This window comes from Pseudorca crassidens, chromosome 16 (assembly GCF_039906515.1).
Source record: "Pseudorca crassidens isolate mPseCra1 chromosome 16, mPseCra1.hap1, whole genome shotgun sequence".
Classification (NCBI taxonomy): Eukaryota; Metazoa; Chordata; class Mammalia; order Artiodactyla; family Delphinidae; genus Pseudorca; species Pseudorca crassidens.
In genome coordinates, this window is record NC_090311.1 from 62,049,717 (window position 1) to 62,064,661 (window position 14,945).

Consider the following 14,945-nt stretch of genomic DNA (forward strand, 5'->3'; position numbering starts at 1 on the left):
ATGTGTGGAGTTTCAAGATATTGGAAGTAGCTCCTGAAGATAGGGTGTGTGTGAGCCCTGAGGACAGATGCCGCAGGTTGGGACCCAGGATCTTTCCCATCTCGGCATTTATGGGTGATGAAGCCGAGGCTCAAGGAAAGCTATGATTTGTCTCATTACCCTGTGCCCACCCCATCTGCTCTGAGCTTCTGTTGGGCTTTACTTCTTGACTAGAGTAGCTAGAAAATTGTATGCTCCCTCCATGAGGTCATATTTTACGAAGGTATTTTTATAAGTGTAGGTTTATTATTCTGGCTGGAATCCTGTGACCCAACAAACACCTGGGCCCTGTCAGGGGCCTTGCCCAGTTACCCCAAGGCACACAAGGGCAAGCAATATGGATTTCACCCCATGTGCCATCCTTTGCCTACAAGCTGGTTGGGTCGCCTAAGGTGACTGCCCTTTCATAGGCAGCACGTTTGGAAATGAATTGGATGTGTGATAGGGGAAAAGGGCCAGAGGCCTGTTGACCCTGAGCGACCCCACCCCAGCGAAGCTCTTGAAGGGACTCCGCGTCCTGTCCTGCCGTTTGCAGCATGAGCGATCATTCTAATCGTGGGTCTGCACTGAGGAATGGCCTCTTGACTTGACCAAGACCATGCAGCACTCCACAGACCAATGTGAGCTGGAGGCAGATGCCCGGCCTGGACCCCGAAAACCATAATCTGCCCAGCCCTCTGCCGAGGACTTTCTCTTGGGGCCTGGAGGACACATGAGCTGACTTAGGTTGGAATGGAGGACAGAGTTGGCCACTAGGATGACAGCCCCCCTATCATTAGTCTTCTGTGTATTCATCCAAAAATCCAGGTGACAGCCAAACTGAGAGCTGGATGGACAAAGCATTGCTATTAAGCTGTGTACCTTTTTGCATCTGTTTCCTCAGCTCACCCCTCAGAAGTGCCACTGAGGAAAGATAGATGAGAAGGAGGTGACCCAAATGGGCTTCACTGCAAGCAAACAATGTGGAATCAGCAATAGACTTCTTGTTGAACAAGCCAATTATTTATGTTTCTGGCATTTTATTGTTGGTGTTTTTCTCTCTCTACACAAATACTCCATTGTGGAAATTTTACAAAATTTAGATAAGGAAAGAGAAGAAAATAAAAAGCACCCAAATCCCACCACAAGAGATAAGTATGGAATCATTTTCTATGCATATATATGTTTTAAAATTTTATAACAGCTTTATTAAGGCATAATTTGCATACAATAAAATTCACCCATCTTAACTGTACATTTTGATGAGTTTTAGCTATTGTATACAGTTGTGTAATCACCACTACAATCAAGATACTTCCAGCATCCCCCCAAAATTCCCTTGTGCCAATTTGTAGTCAACCCTCTCCCCTCCTCCCTGCCCCAGATAACTACTCATCTGATTTTGGAAGGTCAGATACTTGGAACAAGTGTGTAGCTTTTTGAGTCTGGCTTCTTTCACTCAGAATAATGCTTTTGAGTTTCATCCATGTTGCAGCATGAATCAGTAGTTTGTTCCTTTTTATTGCTGAGTAGTATTCCCTTGTATGGCTATATGATATTTTATTTGTCCATTCATCAGTTGATAGACATTTAGGTTGTTACCAGTTTTTATGAATTTATGAATTATGAATAATGCTGCTATGAACATTCATATATGTCTTTATATGTATATATGTTTTCAGTTCTCTTGGGTAAATACCTAGGAGTGGGTTGGCTGGGTTATAAGTGTATAGTTTAACTATGCAAGAAACTGCTGAAGTGTTTTCCAAAGTTGCTGTGCCATTTTGCATTCCCATCAGCAGTGTATGAGAATTCTAGCTGTTCTTGCCAACACTTAATAGAATCAGTGTTTGAAAAACTTCCCTGGGACTTCCCTGGTGGTGCAGTGGTTAAGAATCCGTCTGCCAACGCAGGGGACGTGGGTTCGAGCCCTGGTCTGGGAAGATCCCACATGCCGCAGAGCAGCTAAGTCCGTGAGCCACAGCTACTGAGCCCACGTGCCACAACTACTGAAGCCCACGCCTAGAGCCTGAGCTCCGCAACAAGAGAAGCCACCGCAATGAGAAGCCCGAGCAACCGCAACGAAGAGTAGCCCCCGCTCGCTGCAACTAGAGAAAGCCCGCGTGCAGCAATGAAGACCCAATGCAGCCAAAAATAAATAAAAATTTAAAAAAATAAAAAAACTTTCCTGATGACTAGGGATGCCGGGCATCTTTTCATATGCTTATTGGTCATTCTTACTTTTTAAAAAATTTATTTATTTATTTATTTTTGGCTGCATTGGGTCTTCATTGCTGTGCATGGGCTTTCTCCAGTTGTGGCGAGTGGGGGGCCACTCTTCATTGCAGTGAGTGGGCCTCATTGCGGTGGCCCCTCCTTGTTGCGGAGCATGGGCTCCAGTCACGTGGGCTTCAGTAGTTGTGGCGCAAGAGCTCAGCCGCCCGGCGGCACGTGGGATCCCCCCAGACCAGGGCTTGAACCCGTGTCCACTGCATTGGCAGGCGGATTCTTACCCACTGCACCACCAGGGAAGTCCCGGTCACTCTTATGTTATTTAAAGTGTTTTGAAACCTATCTTTAGAAATATGATTATATTGAAATGTAATTCTATGATATTATTACGTTGTAGAGACTTTAGTACAAAAATTTGCCCTGAATCTAAGAGGAATTTATCACTAACAGAGGATTTTCAAACCCATCAAGAATGGGTTTAAAGCAAGATAGATCCTTTGAAAGGATCCTGTGGGTAGAATGTGGTAGGAGTGGAGGGCTGTTTTAATAAGTGATTAGGAATGGCCTCTCTGAGAAGGCGAGATTTGAATATAGATATGAATGAAGTGAGAGAGGGAGCATGTGAACAGCTGAGGAAAGAACAACCCAGACAGAGAATATCATGTGCAAAGGCCCTGAGATAGGAGAGGGAGCATGAGAAAGGAGGTCATGCACATCAAAATGGTACTGAATTTCAATAATTACATTTCTGGTCAACTCAAAACATTTACCGAGTGCTTGTTGAAAGCCAGGCACAGTGGCACAGCACTAAGTGCTTTGTGTCTGTTATTTATTTCTCACAACAGAGCATAAGCTCCATGAGAACAGGAGCTATGTCTACTTCACTCACTTTTGTGGACTCAGATCTAGGGCACTGCCTCGTACGTAGGAGACACCCAATAATAAATGTCTATTGAATGAATGAAGTAATTACATAAATAGGTATTTCTTATTATTCCAATATTATAGATGGAAAAACCAAGTCTCAAAGAGTTAAGTAACTCACCGAAGGTCATATAACTAGATGGTGCTGAAGCTGACTCAAATCCTGGCGTGTCTGAGCAGGAAGCCCAGATTTTTGCCACTCCCTCAAGCTGCTGTGAATTCTCCTTCCTATATTTGGGAAACTGAGGTTCAGAATAAAAGAAAGAGGCTTGATGGAGATCCCCTTTAATCCTCAAAATAAAACCAGCCAGCCACAGGCTCCAGACCGCTGTTTTAGCTGTTAAGACCACATTTCCATCACATTCAGTGGCTTCCACAGATCTGAGATGGAAGGAATACCAGCAGTTTAAGTAAACGATGTGCATTTAGTCTGATCCAATACCACATCGAGCCTTCGTGGCAGCCATGGGCTGAAAGAAATCATCCTTTGGACTCCTCTGCCTTGTGGTCATTGATGAGGTGAAAGGTGCTGAACTGGCTGTCAGGTCCCGCCTTGAGCTGTTTGTGTTCTCTTAGTAACTGCAATGCGCAGGCCTTTGAATCCCATAACCAACAAATGCCGCTGTTGTCATGTGCAAGCAACCAAATGAATGTGCGTGGAAAAACCCAAGCTTGGTGATTTGGGCAAATTAGCTTATCTGTCACATAGCCAGTGGTGGTGTTAAATCACTCTCCGTTAGAGGAATAATCACTCCCCACTGCCCTCTGTCTTCCCCTCTGCTGTAGCATGTGTTAGGATTTCATTCCTTTTTCAGGCTATTAGTCTATTTTAGCCAAGATATTTTGACTTCAAGTAACAGAAATACCCAATTTAACTGGTTGAAACTCTATGAAATTTGTTATCTAATGCAATAAGAGATTCAGAGGAAAAGTAACTCCAGGCTTGGTTAAGTCAATAGCTCAAAGATATCTTAAGAATTCAAGTTCTTTCCATCATTTGCTTTGCTAATCTCTGCATGTCAGCTTGGTTCTGTCTCAGGCAAACTCTCTTGGTGGTTAATGCCTCATAAGAGGGCTGCAGCAGTTTCAGTTATTTGTGTCAGCCGGGCTTTGGCTAGATTACGCTACTATAACAACCTCTAAAATTTCTGTGGCTTCAAACAACAAGCATTCAGGAGTATACTCTCCTTTTAAGATAAAACCTTTTCTGGAAACACTGGGCAGCCTTCCCTTCATCCCATTGGACAGAATTGTATCACATTTGCATGCCTGAAACAAATACTGACAGCCATGATTGTCTTAGCTTATTTAAAATGCATTCCTTTGCAGGGGGAGGGCGGAGGGATAAATTAGGAGTTTGGGATTAACATATACACTCTACTATATATAAAATAGATAACCAACAAGGACTTACTGTATAGCACGAGGAATATTTTGTAATAATCTATAAGGGGAAAGAAGCTGAAAAAGAATAGACAGATATATATGTATAACTGAATCACTTTGCTGTACACCTGAAACTAATACAACATTGTAAATCAACTATATTTCAATAAAAAGAATAATAAAATGAAATGCATTCCTTGAAGACAGTGGAGGGGCTGGCTGCTCTGAAGCAAAGGTATGTATAGAGGAGTAGATTCCTGAACAAATTTAGGATTCTCTTAGAAAGGAGGAGGTAATATGGTTACTGGGCAGGCAACTAGCAGTGTTTGCTATAATATTCAAAACTAAAGCCATCATTTTGCTTACCCTCCATCCTAACCAAACTATCTCAGTAAACGACACACCATTCAACCAGTTGTCGTAGCCAGAAACCTAGAAATCATCCTCAAATCCATCTTCCTCATCTTCCACTCTGTCCAACCAATGATCAATTCCATTGATTCTACCTTGAACATAGCTCTGTAATCACTCACCTCTTTTGCCACCCAAGTCCAGGGCACCACCATCATCTTTTACCTGGGCCACTGCAGCAGCCTTCTCATTGTTCTCCCTGCCTCTGTTCTTGCTAAAATTCAATCCAGGCTTCAAGCTGCTAACAGAGCCACTTTTAAAAGCAATTCTGACATGTCACTTTCCTGCTAAAAACCCCTTCTAGGTTTTGCATTTCTCTTTTGGAAAAAGTTCAACCCCCATGTCATGCCTCCACCATTTAACTCTGACCACATCTCTTCATAGTCTCTTTCTGGCTTCTACCTTGTCCCTTTTGCTTTATTAACTCCTTGTCATCTTTCAGGTCACAGATTAAGGGTCACTTCCTTGGAGAGGTTCTCTGCTCCCACAAGGCAATGCCTTGTACTTCCTTTATCACTCTACTTATACAAACCATTTTTTGGGCAGCTCCCCACAGCTTGTGGGATCTCAGTTCCTCGACCAGGGATTGAACCCGGGCTGTGGCAGTGAAAGCCTGGAATCCCAACCACTAGGCCACCAGGGAACTCCCTCTACTTATCCAAACTTTTTGGACGTATTTGCTGAAGATTGTCTTCCCTTCAAACTATAAGTTCTGTGAGGGCCCAAACCATGTCTTTCAAAGCACTACATCCCTACCACCTAGCACAGACAATAGTCACAAGTGTTAAATAAAACACAGTTACACATTTGAAAGTTTTCCTGTTATAGGACCTAGAGGTGGTAGTTGACACCAAATATATACATAAGGTAACCTAGGGAGAGGGTATCTCTAGAGAGAGAGAACATGAGATGTTAGAAAGACAGTGATGATCAAGATGAAGGGATGAATGGGACTTCCTTGGCGGTCCAGTGGTTAGGACTCCAAGCTTCCACTGCAGGGGGCGTGGGTTTGATCCCTGGTCGGGGAACTAAGATCCCACATACTAGTGCGGTGCGGCCAGAAAAAAGAAGAAAAAAAAAAAGATGAAGGGATGCAGAGAAGGCTAAAGGGGAAAATGAGAAATAAGTGGCCAGAGAAGTAGGAGGGATGTCAGAAGGACATGTAGTCACAAGCCAAGGAAGAGAGAGTGCATCAGGAAATTGGAAGTGCCTAACAGGGTCAACCACAGCAAAAAGGATGTGGACTGAAAAGGGCCACTGGTTTGGTCACAGAGCAAGAAAGACAACATTTGAGAACAGTTGGGTTCATCCTTTGTCAAACTGTTATACTTAAGAAGGTATTTTTGCCCTCTTTTTCATTAATTCCTCTATCTGTTGGTCCAGCAGAGTCATTAAACACCTACTCTAGGCCAGGTACTGTGCTAGGCCCCAGGGAGACATGAGAAAGAGAACAAGGTCAAAAGGGCCTGTGGGGTTCACCAACCTTGCCTGCAAGGGAAAGTTACAAAGCACTGACTTCTGCCCCAGCTAAGGCAGGGCTTGGCTTTTTACTGGAGTTGGTACTGATTGGCTCTCTGAATACATTCAATACAAGAGCTAGCATGCAAGTCCAGAGGTCAGCAAGACTTTATTTGCTTGCTCTGACCTGGCAGGAAGCAAAAGGGAAAGTGCGTGTGGCACACTATTGCATCATTTCTGTCTGTTCACAAGTCATCACAGATGAGATTCTGGGGTTTTCCCAGAAAACTAGCTCCATCTGCTCAAAGGTAGAAAATTGACGGCACAGTTCAGTCGGAAGAGCATCCTTTTAAGAAACTCTCTGAACATGAGCCTACTTAGTGTTCACTCTGCAGAGATTCCCTTAGCTTTCAGTAATGCGTTGCATTACTGACTAAACTACTGCTCTACTATTTTGTTTTCCTGCCCTTGTGTTCTAACTACAGTAAAGATGTGTGGTGTAGTGTTCAAAAGGTCAGTGAGTCATGACCTTCTGAAGATTAATGGGAGTCTGGCTGGAGATAAGGGAGGAACACTAACTAGAAAATTATCTTACTATGTTTTCATTTACTACAGGAAGCACCTCATTTATATAATAGATATTGATTTGAAAAAAAAAAAGAGTTTAAGTCAAAATGTCATAGAGGCACATTATCTTTAATGCTCTAGAAAATCAAGATCATTTAAAGAAGACCAGCCCATCAAAAATTTTAAATGAAACTAGACATTCTTCGAAATAATTTTGTAATCAAATTGGTGAATAATAATTGCCTAATTTGAGGATTCTGAAATATACAGTAAAAAAAAAAAAAAAACCCACATACAACTGGGGAAGCAAGTGATGCAAATATCTGCCCACAACCTCAACTGACTTCAGCTTTTGGGGTCTGGCCTGACACCATGAAACAGTGGTATAAAAACAAGTTTCAAGGAGCTTGCACCTGAGGAAATGTCCTCAGGGGACTCTGAGCTCACGCCTGGACTATCCCACTGCTTCCATCTGAAGTCCTAGGGGACGTGGGGAGGGTTGGGCAAGCCGGGGGAGCAGACTGAATCCTCCACTGGGGAGAGTGGGAATAACAATTTAGACTTCCCGAGCGCTTACAACAAGCCAGGCTCTTCCTCCAGCTCTTGACGTGTATCAACTCAGTTCATCATCCCAGCAACCCCTGAAATCGTTACTATTAACATCTCCATTTCCCAGGTGAGAAACTGAGCCACAGAGGTTAACAGCAGTTTGCTCCATGTCATACACTAGAAAGTGATGGAGCTGCTACCCAGCTGGTAGCCATTACACGTGTCAGTAATATGTCTTAACTTTGCTTAAAAGGATCAGAAAACTGCTCACCTTTAAGACTGCTTGGCAGGGATTGCCAGGTAAAGCAGCTGACTCCTAAACGTCTTTTGAGATAAGGAATTACTCTGCGGAGAAGGGTGTGTGAGTCAAAGGTGAATTTCCAGTGTGCGTGAGAGGCGAAAGGTCGACGGTCAATTCTTAGCCGGTCGAATCTGAGAACGTGTTAACAACCTCCGTCAGTGCCCCAAAGCCCGCCAGCCCAGAGGGATCACTCAGCCAGAGCCTGCCGCCAGCCACGTGGCCCAGCCTGGGAGCTGAGGGGAGGTCCGCGGAGGCGCGGCCCGAGGGGGCGGGGCTGGGGCGCTGGGACTCGCGGGCCCTACGGAGTGCGCCTGCGCGCGGCGTGGGCTCGAGAGCGCCAGCAGCGTTAAAGGCTGCTCCCCGCCCTGCTAGCCGGTCCAGTCACGGCAGTGCGCAGGCGCAGAGCTTACTCCTTGTCAGTCGGCGTCGCGTGCTGGCTAGAGGCTTTGTAGCAGCGGCGGCAGCGGCGGCTGGTCTCCGGCATCATGAGCGGCTTCAGCAGCGAGGAGCGCGCCGCGCCCTTCACCCTCGAGTACCGAGTCTTCCTCAGTGAGTGTCGGAGGCCCGCGGCCCCTCCCTGCCCGCCCGCCCATTCATTCCTGGGCCTCGCCTCCCCTCCCGCCCTGGCGGCTGCGGCCCGCGCTCGGCACCTTGTCCCGGGCGCCGGCCGGGCTCCTCGGGCCGGTCCCGGGGGCCTGGGCGGGCCTGGCCCTCTCATTTCACACGTCCCGCTCGCGGCCAGGGCGGCGTGGGTCGGCGTTCCTCTTTCACATGCTCGATTGGACCTGAACCTGGGCCAGGCTAGTTTTGCAGGTGTCCGGCTCGGGCAGTGTCTGATGGGAAAAGGAAACCACTGAGTCACCCTAGAAAAGGTGTCTGGGGGTAAACTAATCCCCGTAAGAGGATTATTCAGTTTGGAGGAACGGCGTGGCGAGGGGGAGGAGGTGATGGTGGTGACTCCCTAAGACCTTAATTCCTCCACTGTAGCTCAGATTGTGGGCACGTAGCGGGGTCAAGTACAGGCCCTCGTCCGACAGACGGGGAAGCTGAGGCCCAGATCTGGAGCGATCAGTGGAGGACTGGACCCATCCCTCTGGGGCCCCAGTAGCGCTCCTGCCTCCCTGACGCGTGCTTTCCAGTAGCACTGATGCTGGGAAAACGCCTTGTGAGACAGAAATCTGTTCCCCTCCAAACAGGTGACGTCAATCTGGGAAGCATGAGTAAGAAAGTGCCAAATTTTGGCCCCTGTGCAGCGGATCGCGTCTAAGGGGTACCTCCCCTAAGTCTGCGTTTAGAGCCGAGGAGGCCGCAGGCGCTGCTTTCCTTGGTGCACCACCTTTAGCCTTGTAGGTGGGGGAAAGCTACCTCGGGTTTATCTTTATCCTCTTACCACCTCCCCACCTCCCCGCCCCCCCCGCCCCCAAAAGATTATTAGAGATAACGGAGGCGTTTCTATTTTAACTTCTTTACAATTTTGTTCCCAAGGAAATAGGCAGGTGCCTTGAATTCTCTGAGTTCCGGTGTATGAAGGGCAGTAAAGAGAGAGGAGGAGGGGATGAATGGTAATACTGAAAGAACAAAGCTCCTAGCAAAAAATAGCCTGGTGTGAGAGGAAAAGGAAAGTGAACTATAAAGTTACACAACTAAAGTTTAGATTGCCATGTAAAATCCAGTGACGTGTGGGACCTCTTCCACCCATTTTATTTAATTTCAGAATTCAGCAACAAGGGCAGTGCAGGAACTTTTGACAAATAGTTCCCTGAACTGTTTTTCTGGAGTTGGTGTTGGCTCCAGAATTTCTCTGCAGGAGGGATTTAGAGAGGTGACCCTCTAGTTTGTAGGTGGGGGGGATGATTAGGGTAATTGTTTTCAAGCTATATTTGCAACACAAATACAGTTTTTACTTAGATCATGTATTGGTAGTGAGTACTATATAATTTTAATTTAAAAAATCATAGATTTCTTAATATCCTTCCTTAATAGGAGAAGATTTTTACCTCTATAATGTTACATTTGCCAGTCTCTTTAAAACTGATGGTGGGTTGGATCGCAAGTCACTATTGACACTGAAGGGACCAGTATGCCATTGGGGATGGTCACAGATCAATTTTGCCTATTCCACTTTGAGTTTTTTTGTCCTTTTGTTTTTTTTTGGCCACGCCATGTGGCGTGCAGGATCTTAGTTCCCCAACCAGGAATCGAACCCGGCCCCTTCACAGTGAGAGCACAGAGTCCTAACCACTGGACTGCCAGGGAATTCCCTCCACTTTGATTTTTTATATTTTTTATTTTTTTGCGGTATGCGGGCCTCTCACTGTCGTGGCCTCTCCCGTTGCGGAGCACAGACTCCGGACGCGCAGGCTCAGCGGCCATGGCTCACGGGCCCAGCCGCTCCGCGGCATGTGGGATCTTCCCGGACCGGGGCACGAACCCGTGTCCCCTGCATCGGCAGGCGGACTCTCAACCACTGCGCCACCAGGGAAGCCCTCCACTTTGATTTTTAATCGTGAAGGGATGCAATGTGGACTGACCCTTAAGGTTTTCTAAAGAATAGTAAGGAAGTTTTAAAATTACTTTTTGGATATGGTAGTTAGGTCTCTAGAATACAGAAATTACCTGTGAAAGTGCTGTTACGGCTAGATTATCCTTAAGAAAAATCCTAATCTAAGATGGCTCTGTCTCCCTGGAACACCATTTAAAGCAACATTGTTTATAATTTGGCAAATTGGTCCCCTGCCTTCTCCCAGAGCCCAAGTATTTCATTAGCTCTGTTAACTGTTAACTGGTATAAAATCAAACAATTTGATTGCCTTTTGTATACCAGGCACTGCTAGGCTCTGTGATACAAAGGCTTGTAAGGCAGTCCCCACCCTCACCATAGAGGTTAGTACCTTTTAGACCCCTAAGGAACATGTAGGATGAAAACCTAACCTGATCTTGGAGCAGTCAGGAAGGTGAAGTATATAGCCAGTTTTTCTGGGGTGGGAATAAAATCTGGTGAGTGGTGTTGATAATGGGAAGAGAGAGGGTATGTGGGAAATCTTGGTACCTTCTCAATTTTATTGTAAGCCTAAAAATTCTCTTTAAAAAAAAGTCTTAAAAAATGTGTACTTCATGCATCTGGAAATATAATTAACCAATAAAAGCAATAACTTTTTCTAATTAATTTTGCAGAAAATGAAAGAGGACAATATATATCTCCATTTCATGATATTCCAATTTATGCAGATAAGGTAAGACATCCTTCTCTGACCGTAGTCTCATTGCTCAGATCAGTTAGTTCCACGTACGGATTTTCTTATATGTCTTAACAAGTGCTTAAAATGCCTCATTGTGCTGTGAGTTAAAGGTGCATTGACTAAATAAGGAGACAGTCTTAAATCTAGATTATTTGGTTAGAAGAAGCAACTATAATTTGGAGAAGGAGTAGAGGAACAGAAACAAATGTTTTAAAGCTGCCTTGGTTAAAAAAAAAATCACCAGAATTGCTGGTAACTCTTTTTGTTTTTATTTTCATTTTTGCCTTTTTACATTTCCTATTTTTTTTTACAAAGAGCATGCATTGTTTGTGCAAATTTAAATAGCTATTTTTTTAAAAAGCCATTGCTTGTTTTAGACTCCCTCCCAATAAGAGAAGTTTGTGCTGTATTTAGGAACTGACACAAGGACAAATGTCTGATTCTTTTTCATACCTTAAAATTTTTTTTTCATTCAACCAAGAAGGATCCACACTGAGTGCAAATCTTTTTGAGTCGTAAAAGCTTCATAGGTTATTGATCTTCCTTAGCTAGATGTCAATACATAATACATGTGAATATCACATTCCAGTGCATGTCTAGAATAATAAAGATGAAATTTTATCCTTGTGTGTGCTGTCTTACTTTTTTTCTGTGCTTGACTATCATAATTAGATAAATTCATATACTTCTACCAGGAAGATTGCTACAGTTCTGCACTGACACTTGGACACTGGCAGAAAATCTAACCTGAGTGTTGCTTCTGAGCAGCCTGCCTGAGCTGGGCTCTAGCTGGAGACAGTGGAGCAAACAGCTCAAGGGCAGTTATGTCCCACAGTTACAGGAGAGACCTCTAATTGGCATGTGTTCTCCTGTGGGATTCTCAAAGCTGTATTTATTCAGAAACTTTTAATTTGTTACATCTGATTCCCTGGGAGTTGACAAGAACTGCAGAATCCTTCCTTCCTCTTGAATTGGCATCATTTGGTTGGTTTAAATTAGCTGTTGTATAATTAGTATGTATATCAAAGTACTTTGCAGTAACATCTCAGACCATTTTGAATAATGAAGAGGTATAAAATGATGACCCTAAGTTTACTGATGGTACCTTGGCATACAGATGTACTAGGGAAAGGAAACATTTTCTTGACCTGTAGCTGGGTTTCTTTGCGTTCGTAAGTGTCTTGCCTGTTTGGGCTGCTATAACAAAATACTATAGACTGGGTAGCTTATAAACAGCAGAAATGTACTGCTTACAGTTCTGGAGGCTGGAACTCTGAGATCAGGGTGCCAGCATGGTTGGGTAAGGACCCTCTTCTGGTCGCAGACTTCTAGCTGTTTCCTTATGTGGCGGAAGGGGCTAGCGATCTCCCTGGAGCCTCTTTTATAAGGCACTCATCCCATTTATGAGGGTTCCACCCTCATGTCTTAAGCATTTCCTAAAAGTCCCACCTACTATACATCACCTTTGAGGGTTAGGATTCCAACATATGAGTTTTGGAGGGACACAAACATTCAGACCATAGCCTTAAGTTATTGGACAATATTCTAGCCAAGGACCAGAAGAATCATAGCAGTTATGGTGCCTAATCTTGTTGCTGCTGCAAGTTACCCCCAAATAGGAAGCTGAGACTACATTTTGGTGTCATGTAAAACATCTTCACTCAGGTTACTCTGCAACTCCTTGAAGTTTTTTACAGGACTGGTTGTATCTGTAATCTGGGATTACTCAAATGAAGAATCTGCCTTTTGTACCACATTGGGCTGGCTGAAAAGTACAAGCTCTTGCAAAGACTCTGGATTTCACCAGTGGTCCAGACCTCAGTGAACTTCAGCACTTCAGATTCCTGCCTCAGAGGCAGGAAAGAGTTCTTTCTGTTTTGTTTTTAAGGAAGTTTAGTTTATACAAAGCACAAATAAGGGTGTGGTACACATAACCTATTTTGGATTCTAGCCTAAACAAAAGATCTGATTAATTCCGTTGGTTACAGAAGAGTATGGTTTTTGAAAAAAAAATTTTTCAGTGTGATTAAGTTTATGTAAATACATTTTTGTGTGGGTAGCCATCGACTTTATCCCTAATATGGTCAGTCATTTGAGGGGTGATAATGAGGGAATGTGCCTTTAACACAGCTCAGCTCTATAAGGAAAAAATGCCCAAAGGCTTATATTCTACTCCACAGCAGGACCTTTCAACGTGGACAGCATTTGATTTAGTATATGTGTCATTAGGTAATCCAGCCAGCCAGTTCTGGAAATCCTTGTGACTCAGATACCCTACTTGGGTTATTTCCAAATCCACTGGGTAAAAGAAGGCAAAGGCAAGGACTCACTGGATGTGTATATATTGTAGGGCTGTTCTTTGCTTTGGGTCTATTTTGGAATCAAATATAAAAACACCTGTAGCTCAAAGTGTCTTCTGACATAAAACTTCTGAGATAACAGAAAATTTAACAATCCAGAACATAATCAGCATAAACAGTGTGAAACACTGGGTAGATTAAAAGCTTTATCTAAATCTTAGAGTACTCAAGTATCATGACTTGACGTTCTCATTTTAGAAGTTTGGTATTTTCTATTCTATATCTTAAACTTCCATGTTAAATACTAGTCCTAACAATATAGGCTTCTATAATGTTTTTCAGCTGACTGTTGGGAGAATATATAAATATGGAACTTTTCTCCTCTAAAAAAAAGTCAAGCTACTAGTCAAATAGGTGGGTGCTTCAGAAACTGAATAGGATATCTTTGGCAGTTGTGTATCATTCTTAAATTTTTAAAGATACTATCTTACTGTACCTGAAACTTTTAGAGGAGATAGGCCACCCAAGTGGATGCTTTTAAAATTATAGTTGAACCTTGAACAATGCCGGGGGTAGGGACCCTGACTAGCATATAATTTATAGTTGGCCTCCTGTATCTGAGATTCCTCCGTATCTGGAGATTCAACCGACAGATTGTGTAGTTCTGTAGTATTTACTATTGAAAAAAATCCACATATAAGTGGACCCACACAGTTCATACCTGTGTTGTTCAAGGGTCAGCAGTACTCACTTCCCTACAGGGTTTGCTTTGTTTTGAATTTTCTATTTCTTTTTGTAGATAGTTCTATAAATGGAACTTAAAAAAATGTCACCAAATTAATCATTTAAATACTGTTGGTCTTCTCCAACTTTATATGTATATAGAATGGTTGGGGTTTTGTTTTATGTTTTCCAAACCGAAGTTAGAACTGGCAGCATAGATGAAAACTGATAACAGACTTAATTGGCATGTCATAACTAAGAATAAACTCCTATTTTTTCCCTTCAGATGAGCTTTAAGGTGACTAAATTTTGAAAACAGATATTCTAACCATAATGTCTGTGGTTTAACAATTTTGTCAAAAGATAAAGTTGTAAAACAAACTTAACAAAACAGAAACAGACATACGTAAAGAGAACAAACTGGTTGTTGCCAGAGGCGGGGCTGAGGGAAATAGGTGTGGGAGATTAAGAGGTAAATCTTCCAGTTATAAAATAAGTCATGGGGATGTAGTGTACAGCGTGGGGAGTATAGTCAATATTGTAGTAACTTTGTATGGTGACATGGTAACGACTTACTGTAGTGATGATTCTGTAATGTATAGAAATATCAAATCACCATGTGGTACAGCTGAAACTTGTATAATATTTTAAGTCAATTATACTTCAATCAAAAAAAAAGTAAAAAGGGCTTCCCTGGTGGCACAGTGGTTGGGAGTCCACCTGCCGATGCAGGGGACACGGGTTCGTGCCCCGGTCCGGGGGGGATCCCGCGTGCCGCGGAGCGGCTGGGCCCGTGGGCCGTGGCCGCTGGGCCTGCGCGTCCGGAGCCTGTGCTCC

The 14,945-nt window shown here is 43.7% G+C and overlaps 1 protein-coding gene across 2 annotated transcripts in view; it reads left to right on the forward strand.

The window, feature by feature from the left end:
• Positions 1-8,171: 8,171 nt before the first annotated feature.
• The window catches only part of PPA1 (inorganic pyrophosphatase 1), a 37,088-nt gene continuing 30,314 nt past the window's right edge, over positions 8,172-14,945 (forward strand). For both annotated transcript variants that reach the window (XM_067710684.1, XM_067710685.1), the window contains exons 1-2: positions 8,172-8,395; positions 11,021-11,079. In XM_067710684.1, the coding sequence (XP_067566785.1) occupies positions 8,332-8,395; positions 11,021-11,079 (123 nt within the window). In that variant the 5' untranslated portion in view covers positions 8,172-8,331. The remainder of the gene's footprint in view (positions 8,396-11,020; positions 11,080-14,945) is intronic.